General features: G+C 48.3%; 1 protein-coding gene across 19 annotated transcripts in view; it reads right to left on the reverse strand.

Moving 5' to 3' along the window:
* Positions 1-7,283: 7,283 nt before the first annotated feature.
* The window catches only part of DLGAP4 (DLG associated protein 4), a 143,233-nt gene continuing 133,311 nt past the window's right edge, over positions 7,284-17,205 (reverse strand). For all 19 annotated transcript variants that reach the window (XR_015139073.1, XM_086331955.1, XM_086331954.1 and 16 more), the window contains 3 exons: positions 10,811-10,902; positions 9,967-10,122; positions 7,284-9,114 (listed from right to left, as the gene is read on the reverse strand). Coding sequence is in view for 18 of the 19 variants with exons in the window: in XM_086331955.1 (XP_086188081.1) it covers positions 8,896-9,114; positions 9,967-10,122; positions 10,811-10,902 (467 nt within the window). In the remaining variant the exon portion in view is untranslated. The remainder of the gene's footprint in view (positions 9,115-9,966; positions 10,123-10,810; positions 10,903-17,205) is intronic.

Genomic DNA, 17,205 nt, shown 5'->3' on the forward strand with positions numbered 1-17,205 from the left:
ACTGCAGCACGCCAGGCCTCCCTGTCCATCACCAGCTCCCGGAGTTTACTCAAACTCATGTCCATTGAGTCGGTGATGCCATCCAACCATCTCATCCTCTGTCGTCCCCTTCTCCACCTGTCTTCAATCTTTCCCAGCATCAGGGTCTTTTCAAATGAATCAGTTGTTTGCATTAGGTGGCCAAAGTATTGGAGTTTCAGCATCAGCCCTTCCAATGAATATTCAGGACTGATTTTCTTTAGGATGGACTAGTTGAATCTCCTTGCAGTCCAAGAGACTCTCAAGAGTCTTTTCCAAGACCACAGTTCAAAAGCATCAATTCTTTGGTGCTCAGCTTTCTTTATAGTCCAACTCTCACATCCATACATGACCACTGGAAAAACCATAACTTTGACTAGATGGACCTTTGTTGGCGAAGTAATGTCTCTGCTTTTTAAGATGCTGTCTAGGTTGGTCATAACTTTTCTTCTAAGGAGCAAGCGTGTTTTAATTTCATGGCTGCAGTCAACCATCTGCAGTGATTTTGTGTGTGTGGTAAAATAGCAGAATTTACCATTTTAACCAATTTGAGTGTATAGTGGCATTAAGTACATTCACATCATTGTATAACTGTCACCACTGTCCATCTCCAGAAGCATTTCATCTTCCTCAGCTTAGATTCTGTAGCCCAGTAAACAGCCATTGCCTGTCCTTTTCCCTCACCTGCTGGGCAACCACCCTTCCCGTCCCGACTGTGAATTTGACTCCTCTGGGAAACTCATGTAAATGGAATCACATAGTGTTTGTCCTTTTGTGACTGGTTGATTTCACTTGGTGTAGTTTCTTCAGGGTTCATCCATCTGGCAGCATATGTCAGAATTTTCTTCCTTTTTAAGGTTAAATACTGTTCCATTGTGTGGAAAGACCACAGTCTTGCTTCTCCATTCATGTCCACGGACATTTGTGTCTTTTGGTTATTGTGAAGAATACTGCTCTTAATATGGGTGTAATACAAGTATCTTTTTGAGTCCCTGCTTTTGATTTTTTTTTTTTTTAGGATATATATCCAGAAGCAAAATTGAAGGATTACATGGTGACTCTGTTTTCAGTTTGTTTATTTGGGGGGCGGGAATGCCATACTGTCTCCCATCATAGCTATACCGTTCTGCATTCCCACCAAGAGTTCACTAATTCTAATTTCTCTACATCCTTGCCAACACTTATCATTTTCTGTTATTTTTTCTTTTTCTTTTTGCTAACTAGTCATCCTAATGAGCCGGAAGTGCTGTCTCATTGTGGTTTTGATTTGTCTTTCCACAATAACTGATGTTAAGCATCTTTTCTTGTGCTTATCAACCACTTGTGTATCTTCTTTGGAGAAGTGTTTATTCAGATTCTTTGCCCATTTAGGGAACTCCCTGGCGGTCCAGTGGTTAGGACTCAGCACTTTCATTGCTGGGTGGGCCTGGGTTCGATCCTTGGTCAGGGAACCAAGGTCCCATATGATGTGCAGTGCGGCCAAAAAAAAAAAAAAAAAAAACAACCCAAAAAGCTTCTTAAAACATCAGGTTGTTTGCTTTTTTTGTTGTTGAGTTATAAGAGTTCTCTATATATTCTGGATACTAATCCCTTATCAGATACGTGATTTGCAAAAATGCTTTCCCATTCTATGGACCTCTCTGTTTAAGATCATTTTTAAAACTTATATAATTTATGTACCATAAAATTCATTCTTTTCAAGGGTACAATTCAGTAATTTTAAAACTCACAAAATTGAAAAAAAAAAACCTCACAAATTATACATCCGTCACCACCATGTAACTCCAGAACATTTCATCACCCCCAAAGTGAAAGTGAAAGTCGCTCAGTCGTGTCTGACTCTTTGCGACCCCATGAACTATACAGTCCATGGAATTCTCCAGGCCAGAATACTGAAGTGGATAGCCTTTCCCTTCTCCAGGGGATCTTCCCAACCCAGGGATCGAACCCAGGTCTCCCACACTGCAGGCAGATTCTCTACCAGCCAGCATCACCCCCAAAGAAACTGCATACTCATCAGCAGTCACTCCTCTCCTCCCCTCCCCCCATCCCCTGGCAAACACTAATCTGCCTTCTGTCTCTTGATTTGTTTACTCTGGAAATGTAAATGGATATAATATGTGGCTTCTTTCACTTAGCATAATGTTTTCAAATTCCATGTATGTTATAACATGTATCAGTGCTTCATTCTTTGTAAATTTGTTCTTTTTTGGCCACATCACACGGTATGTGGGGTCTTACTTTCTCAACCAGAGGTGGAACCCGGGCCCCCTATCTTGGGAGCCCGGAATCTTAGCCACCGGCCCACCAGGGAAGTCCTGTCAGGATTTTCTATATGAGAGATCATGTTATCTGCAGATAGAGGTAGTTTAACTTCTTTCTTTCCAATTTGGATGCCATCCGTTGGTTCATTCACTTACTCATTCGAAGCTCATTCTTGCCTAAACGCCCTGGCTGGAACCAACTGTGCAGTGTTGAATAGAAGTGGCAAGAGTGAAACTCTTCATCTTTGTTCCTGATCTTGAGGGGAAAGCTTTCAGTCTTTCACCATAAAACATGTGGATTTTGGGGGGCGGGGGGGATGTTCCCTCCTCAAGGGTCGGCTTGAAGAAGTTCTGGTTTGTCATGCATTCTTTATCATGAAAGGGTGTTGAGTTTTATCGAATTTTTTTTTCTGCATTGATTGCAAGGTTTTTAATCTGTCCGTTAGCTTTGTTTTGGCTCTGCTGGGTCTTCGTTGCTCTGTGCAGGCTTTCTCCAGTTGTGGCGAGCCGGGGCTGTTCTCTAGTTGCGGTGCGCGGATTTCTCATTGCAGCGGCTTCTCTAGTTGCAGAGCACGGGTTCTAGGGCGTGAGCGGGCTGGTTGTGGCACATGGACCTAGTTGCCTCATGGCATGTGGAATCTTCCTGGACCAGAGATCAAACCTGTGTCTACTGCATTGGCAGGTGGATTCTTAACCACTGGACCATCAGGGAAGTCCATCTGTCCCTGAGCTTTTCTGTGTCTTTCACAGACTAACATTTTCGGAGAGTCCGGGTCAGTTACTTGGTACTTCCTCATGATTATTCTGTGGATTTTTAAATTTTTTATTTATTTACTTATTTTTGGCTGTACTGGGTCTTCATTGCTGTACACGGGCCTTTCTCCAGTTGTGGCAAGTGGGGGCTACCCTCTAGTTGCAACGCGAGGACCTTTCATTGCGATGGCTTCGCTTTGCAGTGGCTTCTCTCGTGGCTCGCGGGCTCTAGAGCACAGGCCCAGTAGTTGCAGCCATGGGCTCAGTGGCCCCGAGGCATGTGGGATCTTAACTCATGGACCAGGGATTGAATCCAGGTCACTGACCCACCAGGAAAGTCCCCAGATGGTGATTTTTCTAACCCTTCTCATTTCCATTTACTAGTTGGTGGACATGTTAACTTTGAGATTACCTGTTAGACATCTAAGTGGAGATGGTGAGTAGGAAGTGTAAAGTTCAGGAAAGGTTCAGGTTGTAGATTTAGATGTAGGAGTTGTCAGTCTATAGGAGTTAAAGCCATTAGCAGTTGAGGGGCTCCAAGGGCCCACATCCCCTCTTGGTCACAGAACTTCTCCAGGCCTGGGTCCCCTGACCTGTTTTGGGGACAAACTCAGGTGCTGACTGGGTCACCAGAGTCCCATGGCTCCATGGAGGCTGGGACTGGGGGCGCGTGTCTTAAGGGAAACTGGGTTCTATGAAAGGAAATGATCTTGCTCTGTTCAAAGCTGGTAAAAGCTCTTGGACTTAACCTGGCATTCAAGGCTTGTCCGGTGCACCCCTTCCCCGAGCAGCAGCACAGTCCTACCTGTCTGCCCCTGCTCGCTGTGCCCTTCACTGCCGCAGCCCGGAGAAGTCCTGCTCATCCTTCAAAGCCCAGCTCAAATATTACCTTCTTTGGAAAGTCCCGCCCCTGTGCTCCCCAACAAAGTCGTTCATTTAAGAAATATTTCCTGATGCCAGGCACCAAGACCAGTGAAAAAACACTCTATTCCTGCCCTCGGGGAGCCCATCTGTCTCCCTGGGGGAGACCGATACTGTATTTATTTGTAATCTCACAGATCTAAGCACCGGTGACAGCAATAAAGGACATCACTCTTGCGCTCTGAACGTAGAGCAGGAGGTTTGCACCAGCCTGGCCTGGCTGAGGTGTTTTGGGAGGGTTTCCCTGCAGAAACGCTGGCTAGCTGGAAGGCAGAGGGCAAGGGATGTGCTCCCATGGGCGGTGCACCTAGAAAGATGGGCAGAGGCCTCCAAGGCCAAGGTGAGGAGGCTGGATTTTCTCCCACTGGTACCGGGAAGTGTGCAAAGGGTCCTGATCAGAGGGGGACTTTTGAGGGAATGGAGGGGGTGCTTCAAAGGAGTCCCTTGGCTGCCATATGGAAAGGGCAGTGAGGACTGCGTTGATTTTTCAGATCAGCCAGATTCAGGTGGGTAGCAGACGCCCTACTTCATTTTATTTTTAAAAAATATTTATCTGGCTGCGTCAGGTCTCAGTTATGGCACGCAGGATCCTCGTTGTACAGGCTTCAGTGGCATGTGGGATCTTAGTTCCCTGACCAGGGATCACACCCACGTCCCCTGCATTGCGTGGCAGATTCTTAACCACTGGAGCACCAGGGAATCCCCCCAACTTCACTTTACATTTCTCTTATCAGCCCCGCTCCAGGGCTGGTGGTGATGGGAGCTTCTCATCTCTGTTCATCTGGGGTCCTCGTGGTCTCTGGCTCAGAGGGCTTGGCCCTTTCTGTTCCCTCAAGGGTTGTGCTCTAGAAACGCAGACGCCAAGGATTCTCAGGTCCCCTGGGAAGCTGCCTGTCCGTGAAGAGAGAAAAGCCTCCCTGATAGAACAGAGTGCAGGAAGGGGACATCATCTAAGCCATGTTCAATCTGAGTCTCATCATGAGGAAACAGAAATCCAAATTATGTAACACTCTGCAAGATGCTTGGGTATTTTAAAAATGTCAGGGTCATGAAAAAAAAAGTGGGGAAACTGTTTTTGATTCAGTGGGAGTAAAGAGACACGATGACGTGAGAGCAGTGAACAGTCCTGCTTTGGATCCTGGCTGGATATGAAGGAAGAGCCGTGGAGGCTGTTGCGGGCTGTCTGGAGACCCCCACTTTAGCTGGTGTTAAGGCCTCAGTGCTGTCCTGGGTAAGGGAGGTGCCTGAGGGCCACTCGGTGGTTAAATTAAGCGGGTAACAGTGGTACTGGGCTTCCCAGGTGGCGCTAGTGGCAAAGAATCCGCTGCAGTGCAGGAGATGCAGGAGACGTGGGTTTGATCCCTGGACCTGGAAGATCCCTGGAGCAGGCAATGGCAACCCACTCCAGTATTCTTGCCTAGAGAATCACCATGGACAGAGGAGTCTGGCAGGCTGCAGTCCATGGGGTCTCGAGGAATCGGACACGACTGAAGTGACTGAGCATACAGCACACGGCACGTGCTCACGTGGGAAGGAGTGTCCGTGTTCTTAGGCGTCACCTGGTGTGTTTGGAGTGAGCCAGCATGGTGTGTGCAGCTTCTGTTTAAATGCTTGAGGTGAGGGAGATGTTTGTGTCCCAGAAAGGAACAATGCAAATACGGCAAAATCTTGCCAGTTGGCGATTCTGAGTAAAGACATGAAATGCTCCTTTCAGCCTGGGGAGGCAGGCCTCTCCTGTGCTGCACCAGGAGGGCTGGGAGCAGGGGCCCAGATTCAGCACATCAGGTGTGTCCCTCCCCCCCGCCCAGCTCATGCTCTGACACGGGGTGTGCAGGGCTCTCCCTGGTCTGACCCACAAGGCCTCACCCCTGCTGCAGCAGACACACTCAGGCTCTGAAGAGGTGAGGGTCCTCCCGGTGCCCCGAGGCTGGGCTGGCATAAAGCTTGGCTGCTGATTGGTCAGAGCCAGTGGGAGCAGCTCCTATATTCCTCCAGGCTTCTGGTTCTGAGCATCCAGCTCAGTGCCCAGGCCACCTGAAACTTGTTCACTTACCCTCAAGTCACTCTTGGCTATGTCTCAGGGTGGGGCTAGGTCCAGGCAGCCCCAGGAGTTAATCTGAGCCAGCCGTGGTCACTGGATGCTCAGCCGCCACTACTAGGATCTAGACATGAGGGCACCCTGCTCCTCGGGAAGGGGGTCCGGCCCAGTGGCTTCAGATAAGCTCACAGACGGCCCCACTGGGGAGGGCAGGGCAGCCCGAACAAAGTTCCTGGGAAGCTAGTTCCCTTGGGTCTGAGGTCAACCAGCACCTCAGCTGGGTTGGGCCAAGGGAGGAGACCAGGTATCTGTAGCTTAGTTGGGTCCAAGAACCTTCTTTTTTAAAAATGTTTATTGGGAAGTAGAATTGATTTACAGTGTTGTATTTACAATGGTGTGTTAATCCAGGAACCTTCTATAACACATATTCTTACCTCCAGACATCATTACTTCCTGTTCCTTCTGCCTAGAATGCACTTTCCCGTGGTCTCCCCATTGCCACACCCGCCCCCGAAGCCGGTGAGCACCCCTGTCCCTTGCCCTGACCAGAGGCTGCTGCCCAGGCCAGCCTGAGCAGTGCCTTCAGGGTTCCCATGACCTCACTGCGCCGCAGCGCCTTCTCTACTGTCTGCCACGGGCTGGCGCTCCCTTGGGACACGCTCTGTGTCTCCCCCACCGGAGTGTGAGCTCTGCGAGTGACCTGCCAGGCCATGGGCCTGGCAGGGTGGGTGCTCAGGAAGCGCATCCAGGGCGTGTAACTGTCTGGGTGGAGACGGCTGTTGGGGGTACCGAGTGCCCCATCCTGGGTGAAGTGCATGCAGGGTCGGGGTCTGGCGTGGGCACCAGCTGTCAGCAAGGGTGGCCCATCCTGGCTCTGGTATAGCAACTCTTTAAACAACATTTTTTAGCTGTGTCACGTGGCATGTGGGACTTTAGTTCCCAACTGGGGATCAAAGCCACAGCCCCTCATTGGAAGCGTGCAGTGTTAACCACTGGACTACAAAGGAAGTCCCACCATATAGCAACTTCCTAAGCCTTTATTTCTTCAAGGAAGCTGGTCAGGCAGATGTTACACACTCAGCTTCCAGATAAGGGAATCCAGAGCTTAGTGTTCTTGCCCAGCGTCACAGAGCTGGTGTTTTAGCTGGAATTGCAGTTTGCCCTCGACCACCTGTCTCCAAAGAGACCCCTGCCACCTGGGAGGGGTCTGGCTGCCTCCTGGGGTGTCCACTCCACCCACCTCATGCCAGCCTGGCCCACCCCACCGCAATAACACCATGAGCCCTTGGTACACATTACCTCATTTATTCTCACAACATGCCTGTGAGGTAGGGAGGGGCGGGGACTGTCCCCATTTTACAGAGGAGGAAATTGAGGCACACAGAGGTCAAGTGACTTGCCCAAGGTCACAGACGGCGGCCAAGCTGGAATGGGCCCTAGAGCAGGCCCGCAGTTCACCCAGGCCCCCTGCGGTGGGTGCTGGACAGAGGACAGCCCCAATACCATAGCCGTGGCCACTGGAGCGCGCAGCCTCGTGCACAGAGCTCGCTGCGGGCCGGCCTCACCTTCTCCCTGCCCCCTGCCCACCCTCCCCTCACCCTGCAGGCCTGGACCATTGCAGCGCAGGGCTCATGACACCCTGGGAGTGGGGCTGGGAGTGGCGCTGGGGAGAGAGAAGGATGATTGGGGTGAAAAAATAGAAAACTCAGAGGCTGGGCAGATGGGCCCATGGTGGGGGGCAGGCGAGAGTCAAAAAAAAAAGGGGGGGGGGAGGGCTGCTTACACACAAGGTATATATTTTTACACACACTTGTACACACACCTAGATATAGTACATGTAAAAATATATGCTATTCACACACCCGCCTCCTGCCAGGTGCCCCGAGAGCCCGCGGCGGCGCTGGTGGGCACGGGTGAGCAGAGGGGCGACTGGTAAATATACACTCTAAGGCCTATGTGCATATGTACACGTACGTACAGACACGGCCGCCCGCCCCTCGGGCGCTGTACACGGGCTCGGCCAGGGCACACCACCCCTGGAGCACAGGGGCCCTCTCCTGAGTGGCCCCAGCAAGTCACTCTGAGTCATACATTTTTGCTGAAGGAAGGAAGGGGCTGGAGAGAAGAAAAAGGCGGGAGTCTGGAGTGTGGTAGCTGTGGTTTTTATCTCACCCCGCCCCCCCCCCCACCCCCCAAGACCTCAGCCCTCCTCCCGGTCTCGGAAAGGTGAGACCGGAGGCTGCTGCAGCGCGTGGGAGGGCCGCTTCTGCTGGGAGGAACCTGCAATCGTGTGCACGCGCGTGTGTGACTGTGTGTGAGCACTTGGTGGGGGAGGGGACGCGTGTCCATCTCTCTGTCCTCTAGGCTCAACCACACAAAGGGCTGAGAACCAGAAAGCCGAGCGTCGGGATGGTGACCCCTGTGTGAGCTCTGAAGGGCAAAGAGAAACGTAAGGATGAGAACTCCACGGTCAGAGCTGGGTAGCCGGGAGAACGAAGGGCATGGCAGGCGCCCAAGGCTGGCCCTGGGCTGTGGTCATCTTGTAAACAGGCTAGTTTAAGCTCTCATTAGACAGAACGAGTAAAAAGACCGTGGTCTGGAGGCTGGGCCGGGGAGTTGCCGAAGTCCATCTATCTAGTCCGCCGTGGCCAGCAAGAGGAGAAAAAAAAGTTTCCTAGTTTCATGTTTTTGTTGATTTTTGTGTGTGTGTGAAGTCTCCATAACCTAAAGCTTGGAGGGACCCAAAGAAGCCAAATCGTGAGCCCTTGGATGCGTCAATTTGAAAGTTGGCTCAGGGTCTCTAGACAGAATAACCATACTAAAGGTTGAGAAAATTTTGTTCCATTTGCATTTAGTTTGTGGTTTTTTGTTTAATGATTTAAAACTGCTTGCTTCCTGGTCTCAGAGCCGGGTCTGGGCCTCAGGGACATAAATCTCGATGCTGTCCGCGCTCTCTGTGGCTGAGTTCTGCCGCACGGAAGCCGCCCGCTTGGCCGCCAGGAGTCTCTTGCGGGCCTCCTGCCGCTGCCTGTCCCCAGCATCAGAGGCCTTGTCGCGGCTCACTGCCGGCTTCGATTTGGCTGGCTTCTTTGGGACCGGAGGGGGTGCTTTCTTCTCTTCCTTTAGTGAGACAGTGAGGAGGGAAGAAAAATAAAATAAAGGCGCCACCGTGTATGTGGCGGCACTACCACCCACCATATGCTGGCAGCTGGAGTCTCCACCCCAGCTCCCCTGCATCGGGCACAAGCAACACACATTTGGAACCAGGAAGCCACAAGAAGCGATGATGGTGGGAAGAGCACGAGGCAGAGGAGCAAACAGCAAGCTCACAATCCTAAAGTTCTAGGAGGAGGGGACAGACAGACCACCTCTTCCCACCCCTGCTTGGAACCACTGAGAGCCCAAAACTCACGCAGGAATCACACAGCGAGAGATGGGATTTAAATTCAGGGCCTCCGACTCCCAGATCACATTGCACGTGCTATTCTAGGGGATCAGAACTCACAAGGGCCACAGTCCAGTACCCAATAACCGAAGGGGTCACTGGGCACCACTGTTTCACAGATGGAAGCCCGGGCCTCAGGGACGAGGCCGGCCTGGGAGGCAGAATCCGGTCCAGACCCCTGGACTCCTGGCAGCGTGGTCCTAGGAGGAGGACCATTTTTCTGCCTCTGACGTTCCAACAGCTGTGACTACACTAGCGCTCCAGGCTGAGGGCATGTGTCTCCCGGAGTCCCATTTTCCGAACATGCAGGGCAGGAAGGCATGCTTCGGGGGCAGCCTCAACTACACAGAACCAGCGGCATGCTGGACGAGCGCCGAGCATGGACCCCACACACTGATGGACGTGAGCCCCCAGCTCAGAGACGACACACGGAGAAGGGAGCCAAGCAGCACTGACCGATGTGGGCAGCGTTATTGCCGACCAGGAATTTGTCCCTGGACTTCCCCTCCGCACTGCTCCATGCTCACCTTCCTCTTCTCGGGGGTCTCCACCAGCTGCCAGCTGTTGGCCTTGAGGTGGTAGAGTTCATCAAACTTCATGCTGATGTCCTCGATGGACAGCTGGAGCAGGTCCCAGAACCCTGCCAGGTCCTGGGCAGTTGGACGTGGGTTGGCATCAGGGTTCTGTGGGACAGAGGTGGGTCAGTGGGGCCAGCAGGGCAGGGGGGTTTGTCTTGCACCCCATCCCAAGTATGGTCTCCTGGCCCTGTGTGGGTTCTCATGCACATGGTAATGAAGCCTTTGCCACCTCTGCCGGGCTCTGGTAAGGAAGGCCCTCGGGGCCTACTGTGTGGCTGGCAGGCGACTCATCTGGTCTCATAGGGAGGAGGCAGCATCACTCCCAGGTTGGTGTGATTACAGACCCATAGGGGTGCCCTCCCATCATTCTGTTCTCAGCCAACACACTCCTCATGACTTCCTCAGTGAACCCCCAAACCCCTACTGGTCCTAGAGACAAACACTGGCCGTTGTGCCCCAGCCCTGGCCGGACGGAAAGAGGCTCCCCACAGGAAGAGCTGCTGCCCGACAGGTGAGGGTGACGGAGAAGGGAGACCCGCCAAGCCTAACGGTGGTTATTTCTTTAGTTCTTACCTTGACTGTCTGTTTTTACACAGAGCTCACGTTTCTATTTCAGAAGGTGTTAAAGACCTGAAAGGAGCACCCCGGCCCTTTTCTGGTGGGGGCACCGACACGTGCAGTGTCATCCTTCCGATGGCTGAGGGGGCAGGGCCTTCGCCATGTCAGGGAGGAGGCCACAGCGGCTCGGAGGCTAACCCAGCCCCCACTGTGGAGGAAGAAGAGTCACACTTACCAAGTTTTGCTCACAGAGGCCCCGGAACTGCTGGAATTTCTGCGACATCAGTAGCTGGGCACTGCCCACAGCACTGAGGACTTTCCCTAAGACTGAGAGAGAAGGGGGAGAAAGGCTGAGCAGAGCACAAGGTCTGGTTTCACCTCCCTCCCCACCACCTCAGGATACCAGTCATCATGTGGTGATGGCAGCCAGTCTTCATTTTATTTACACAGTAATTAACCCACTAGTTGCTAAGGATATTTCATAGCAATAAATCGGAAAACTGAGTTTAAATGGAAAAAAACTTTTCAGGGAAACAAATTACTACTATAGGCTCAACAGGAAATAGAAAATCTGACTAGACCAATAATTGTTTAAAATAACTGAAGCAGGAGTTAAAAATTTTCTCTAGAAAAAGGAACCAGGCCTATATAGTTTTATAGGTGAGGTTTTACAAAACCTTCAAGGAAAAGATAACCCCTGTTATATATATTCAAATTCTTCCTGAGAGTAAACACACACAGAAAATGACACAGCTAATTTCAGGAGCCCTGAGAAAAGATAGGACACGACAAGAATGGGCCACTTGCATTAGGAACACACAAGCCTTAAGAGCAAAGAGCAGCGTTAACCATGAAGTGTTCAGCCCAGGAATACCAGACTGAAGTCTTTTAGTGCGATTTCTGTTTTTAAAGTGGCAGGGGAGACTTTCCTGGTGTACAGTGGTTAAGACTCCACACTTCCAATGCAGGGGGTGCGCATTTGATCCTTGGTCAGGGAACTAAGATCCCACGAGCCACACGCCACAACGAAAGAGAAGCCTACAGGCTGCAACAAAGAGCCTGTGTACTGCAGTGAAAGCTCCCCCAGGCCACAACTGGGGCCTGACGCAAATATTTTTTTTTTCTAAAGTAAAAAAATTAATTATGTTGTATGTCATCAAAATAATAAAGTATGTCATCAAAATAATAAAGTAACAGGAAGACAATACTATCTCCTAACCCCCTTAGAAATCACTGAAAAGCAAAACAGTACATAAATCAAAACACACACTGTCTCCTGATGGAGCTCCAGAGCACGGTAAACGCTGTCTCCTGACGGAGCTCCAGAGCACGGTAAACGCTGTCTCCTGATGGAGCTCTGGAGCACGGTAAACGCACAGTCTCCTGGTGGAGCTCCAGAGCACGGTGTATGAGGAAGTGTCAATGTGCAGCGACAGCCACACAGGGGGGGTTCTTGCAGTTGAAGGGCTCAGATAAAGGTGACAGTTTTGAGTTCTTAAAAGTAGCATAACTTGAGAGGAGAACCAATAATCTCTTGTTTGAAATAAAAAGGGGTGTGGACTGCAACAGGAGCTTCCCTGAACCTGATTCAGCACCGAGGGTGGGGGGCAGGGGGCGACAACACTGCCTGGTAACTGCCCTCTGGTGTCCTGGAGAGAAGACCAGGCTGAAGGACGCACTGCACCCGTCGCCATGCTGAGGAGCTCCTGCCAGCCTGGGACACCCTCCTGCCTCCTCCCCCATAATAGTCTACTTAAAACAGCTTATCTAGGAGGAATTTCACCTCATTTAGAAATTAGTTTACAAAGGAGCCCATGCAGGAGCTCAACATAGTATAGGAGCAGCAAACGGCAGATAAGCGTTTACCAGGAAGTTGTTGCCAGAGAACAGATGAGAAGTGTGACATGTAGCCACAGATATTTAAACGGTAGTTCAAAGCAGAGATTGAGGTGCTCTGAAAAGAGATTTAAGAGCATGGAAGGAGGTAAGACATGAGCTCTGGAACTACTGCAAGAGAAAAATCAGGCATCACAGAAACCAGGGTCATGATGGTCACAGCACAAAGAATAAACTGTAATGAAAACCAGTAAGGATGAGGGGACAGGAGTGGAAAAGCTCCCGGTGTAAAACCCTTACACTGCTAGATGGACATCTTAAAGCTGCCAGGAATAACTGCAGGTAGTGGGTGTATGTTGGAGAAGGCAATGGCACCCCACTCCGGTACTCTTGCCTGGAACATGCCGTGGACGGAGGAGCCTGGTTGGCTGCAGTCCATGGGGTCGCTAAGAGTCAGACACGACTGAGCGTCTTCACTTTCACTTTTCACTTTCATGCATTGGAGAAGGCAATGGCAACCCACTCCAGTGTTCTTGCCTGGAGAATCCCAGGGACGAGGGAGCCTGGTGGGCTGCTGTCCATGGGGTCACACAGAGTCAGACATGACTGAAGCGACTTAGCAGCAGCAGCAGCAGCAGCAGCAGTGGGTGTATGTACCTGGCTTGGTCTAAAGTAGAATGGGAATAAAAGAAGTCCCTTTTGAAGAATTCCTCATCATAAGACTGCACTTAGGTACCTTATTTTTTTAAGAAATAGAAGAAGCAACTAGAGGACTTCTCTGGTAGTTCCAGTGGCCAAGACTCTGTGCTCCCAATGCAGGGGCTTGGACTTGATCCCTGGTCAGGGAGCTGGATCCCACATGTGGCAACCCAGACCTGGTGCAGCAAAATAAAATAAATACTTAAAAAAAAAAAAAAGAAGCAAGTAGGTATATTATAATGAAGAGACTATTTAAAAGAAAGTGACTGAGAGTGCCAAAGAATTGATGCTTTTGAACTGTGGTGTTGAGAAGACTCTTGAGAGTCCCTTGGACTGCAAGGAGATCCAACCAGTCAATCCTAAAAGAAGTCAGTCCTGAATATTCATTGGAAGGACTGAAGCTGAAGCTCCAATACTCTGGCCACCTGATGCAAAGAACTGACTCATTGGAAAAGACCCTGATGCTGGGAAAGATTGAAGGCGGGAGGAGAAGGGGATGAGAGGATGAGATGGTTGGATGGCATCACCAATGAGATGGACATGGGTTTGGGTGGACTCCAGGGGTTGGTGTTAGACAGCGAGGCCTGCCATGCCGCAGTCCATGGGGTCACAAAGAGTTGGACACGACTGAGCAACTGAACTGATACTGACTGAGAGACATGGAAGAGAGAGGGAAACTTAACATACATCCGTCAGAGTTCTAAAAGGACAGAGGAAATGGAAGAAAAGAAATTTCTTCAGAGTGATCATGACTTAGGCTATGACTAGAAGAACCACCCCATCTCATTTTATGCTTAGAGAACCTTGGTACTAAAATAAGACACGGATGAGAAGGGAAAACTACCAGCCAAATTATCAAGAATAAAGGCAAAATTATTAAATCAGATATTAACAAAAGTGCAACAATGTACTAAAGTAATATAACTCAGCTGGGTTTATTCTGGTACTATAAGACAGATTCAATATTAGAAAATTCTAATAACTTCTGATTCTGGCTATGAAAAACCAATTACTATCAGATAAACTGAACTTAAAAAAAAAACTAAATAAGATACTCGAAACAACAAAATATCTCTTTCAAGGCATTAAAAAATTACCAAAGCAGCCAGAATTTGAGAGGCTAAGGTTTTAGTGAGAAGGGAAACTATAACCAGGTGAGTCTGATAGTCTGTTATCCCAAGGCGCCTCCCAAGTTTATAGGCAGCAAAAAGCTGAGTGCTCCGAAGACGAAGTGGTGGCTGAGAGTCTCAGAAGCTGGGCAGAGCTTGTGGTAGTTCCACAGGGACAGGGAGACAGACCAAAACCGGAATTCGGAGCTACAAGGCAGACAGGACTTGGGGGAAAGCACCTTAAGTTGAGCAAAGCTTCCAGCCGTCTTAAGATGGGGGCAAGACAAAAATTGGAGCTCAGTGTCTGCCAAGAAGGAGGGGCTTGGAAATACCCCAAGCTGTCACAAAACCCAGCTCTGAATCAGCTGAATCTCATATTGGATTAAGTTGGTTTCGCCCTATGCTATTGTCTGTAAGAGTAAATCCATTCTTGAAGAATAGAAAATCATTCTTAAAAAAAAAAAAAAAAATCATCCCGAGTCTCAAGTTATTTCTGTAGTTTTCATATACAGTTTCTGGTGTTGAATAAGAATTACCAAGCATGGGGATTCCCTCGTGGCTCAGTGGTAAAGAATCCGCTGCCAATGCAGGAGACGCAGGTTCAATCCCTGATCCAGGGGGATCCCACATGCTGTGCAACAGCTAAGCCTGTGAGCCTCCACAACTATTGAGCCTGTGCTCTAGAGCCAGAAGCTGCAACCTCTGAAGCCTGAGCACCCTAGAACCTGTGCTCCGCAACAAGAGAAGCCACTGCAATGAGAAGCCTGTGCGCCACAACTAGAGAAAATCCCATGCGGCAACAAAGACCCAGAACAGCCAGTAAATGAAAAATAAAAATTTAGAAAAATTACCAAACATGCCAGGAGGTAGGACCAAATGACTGCACAGCAAAAGAGAAAAATCAGAAAAAAGTAAAAGACCCGCAGGGGATACAGGTACTAGAAGCGCTGGACAAGGGCTGTAAAATGACTGAGTTCGTCCAAGAAAATATATGATATGATGGGGAATTTCAGCCAAGAACCAGAAATCTAGCAAAAAGAATAAAATGTAATTCTAGAACTAAAAACATACTGAAATTGACTGCAGTGAAAGTGAAAGTCTCTCAGTCGTGTCCCACTCTTTGCAACCCCATGGACTATACAGTCCATGGGATTCTCCAGGCCAGTATACTGGAGTGGGTAGCCATTGCCTTCTCCAGGAGATCTTCCCAAACCAGGGATCGAACCCAGGTCTCCTGCATTGCAGGCGGATTGCACTGCACTGGATTCCTTACCAACTGAGCTATCAGGGAAGCCCACTGATTGCAATAGATAAGTTTTGTAGATTAATTACAGCTAAACTATAAAATAATCCATCAGAAAATGTCCAGATTGAGGTCCAGAGGAGGAAAAAAAAGAAGGAAAATTCAGAAGAGAAAATGAAGAAACGACATGGCAGTCTAAAATATGTGTAACTGGAGTCCACAAGGAGAGAAGAAATAAAATGGAGCAGAGATCTGAGGAAATGATGGCCAAGACTTTTCTGAAACTGATGAAATTTATTCAGGCTGAAGATTCAAGAAACCCTGTGAGCATCAAGTTGGAAAAACACAAAGAAAACCATACCTGGGTATCCTAGTAAAAATGGATAAAACTCAAATACAAGAGAAAAATCTTAAAAGCAAAGGGGAAAAAAACTATTCTTCAAAGAAGCAGCAGGAAGACTGACTTTCCAATAGAAAGTCTGGAAACCAGAACATAATAACTTTTATAAATAAAAGTACTGAAAGAAGATCAATACCTACCTAGAGTTTTATACTTAGCAAAAAATACTGTTCAAAAAAAGGGAAAAATACAGAGATTTTAAGACAAATACTGTATTAATATAAATACTAAAGGGAGTTCTTAGGGCAGAGGAAAGTGATCCTCATAACCACAGAAATAAAGAAGTGAAGTGTTACCAGAAAGAAAAGAGTAATTATGTGGGTAATATTGATTGTATAAAACAACAATAATGTCTTGGGGCAGTGAGATCATATTTATAGAACTGAAATATCTCACAGCCATAGTACACATGATCAAGGTCCTTGCATTATCTGTGAAGTGGTAAAAGTATTAATTTAGTCTTACCAAGTCAAGGATACAGAGTAACTGCTAAAAGAACAATAAGCTAACATGAGAAAAGTGGAAATAAATATTTGATTAATCTAAAAATAAGACAAGAAAGGAGAAAAATCTATCAATAAATTTACCACATTACAGATTAGAAAAAATATGATTATCTAAATAGATACACAAAATTCCATTAAATTCAACAATTTTCTTAACCAGAATAAGTGTATTTATAAGAGACCTGTAGTAAACATCATACGCAATGGTACAATGCTAAAAGCAATTCCTTATTTACAAATAAGAATACAGCAGTATTTCTAGATACAAGATCAATAAAAAGGGCAAGAGCATTTCATCAACTAAAGAAAAAGAATACAATAATAAAAATACTACTTACACCTTTCCAAAATTAAAATACTAATCTAACGAATCTTTAAACAATATGTAAAACTTGTGTGTGGAAAATATAAAATTTAAATGAAGGACACTACAGAAGACCTACATAAATGGAGAGACATAATCATGTTCTTGGATACAAAAGACTCATTTATAAACATCAATTTTCTACCAAACTGATGTACAGATTTTATATAATTCCAGTCAGAACCTCAACATAGAAGTTAAAAAGCCAAGTCTAAATTGTACATGGAAAAAGCAAAGAGCCAATGCCAAGATATTCCTGAAGAAGAACAGGTTGGAGGAATTTGTCTTTTCACTTACAGTAAGTCTCCTTCGTACGAACATTCAAGTTGTGAACTTTCAAAGATGAGAACACGCGTCCCATCAGGGTCAGGCTGGGTGCAACTGCAGCCTGCCCATCTCCCCGTGCCGACGTCGCTCAGCCGCGCTGTCTCCCACCGCCTCTCCCTCCTCTAGTCAGTGACGCTTCCTGCCTG

The sequence above is a fragment of the Bos grunniens genome, chromosome 13, assembly GCF_055505025.1.
Source record: "Bos grunniens cultivar Pamir isolate PY7600 chromosome 13, Bosgru_T2T1.0, whole genome shotgun sequence".
NCBI classification, from domain to species: Eukaryota; Metazoa; Chordata; class Mammalia; order Artiodactyla; family Bovidae; genus Bos; species Bos grunniens.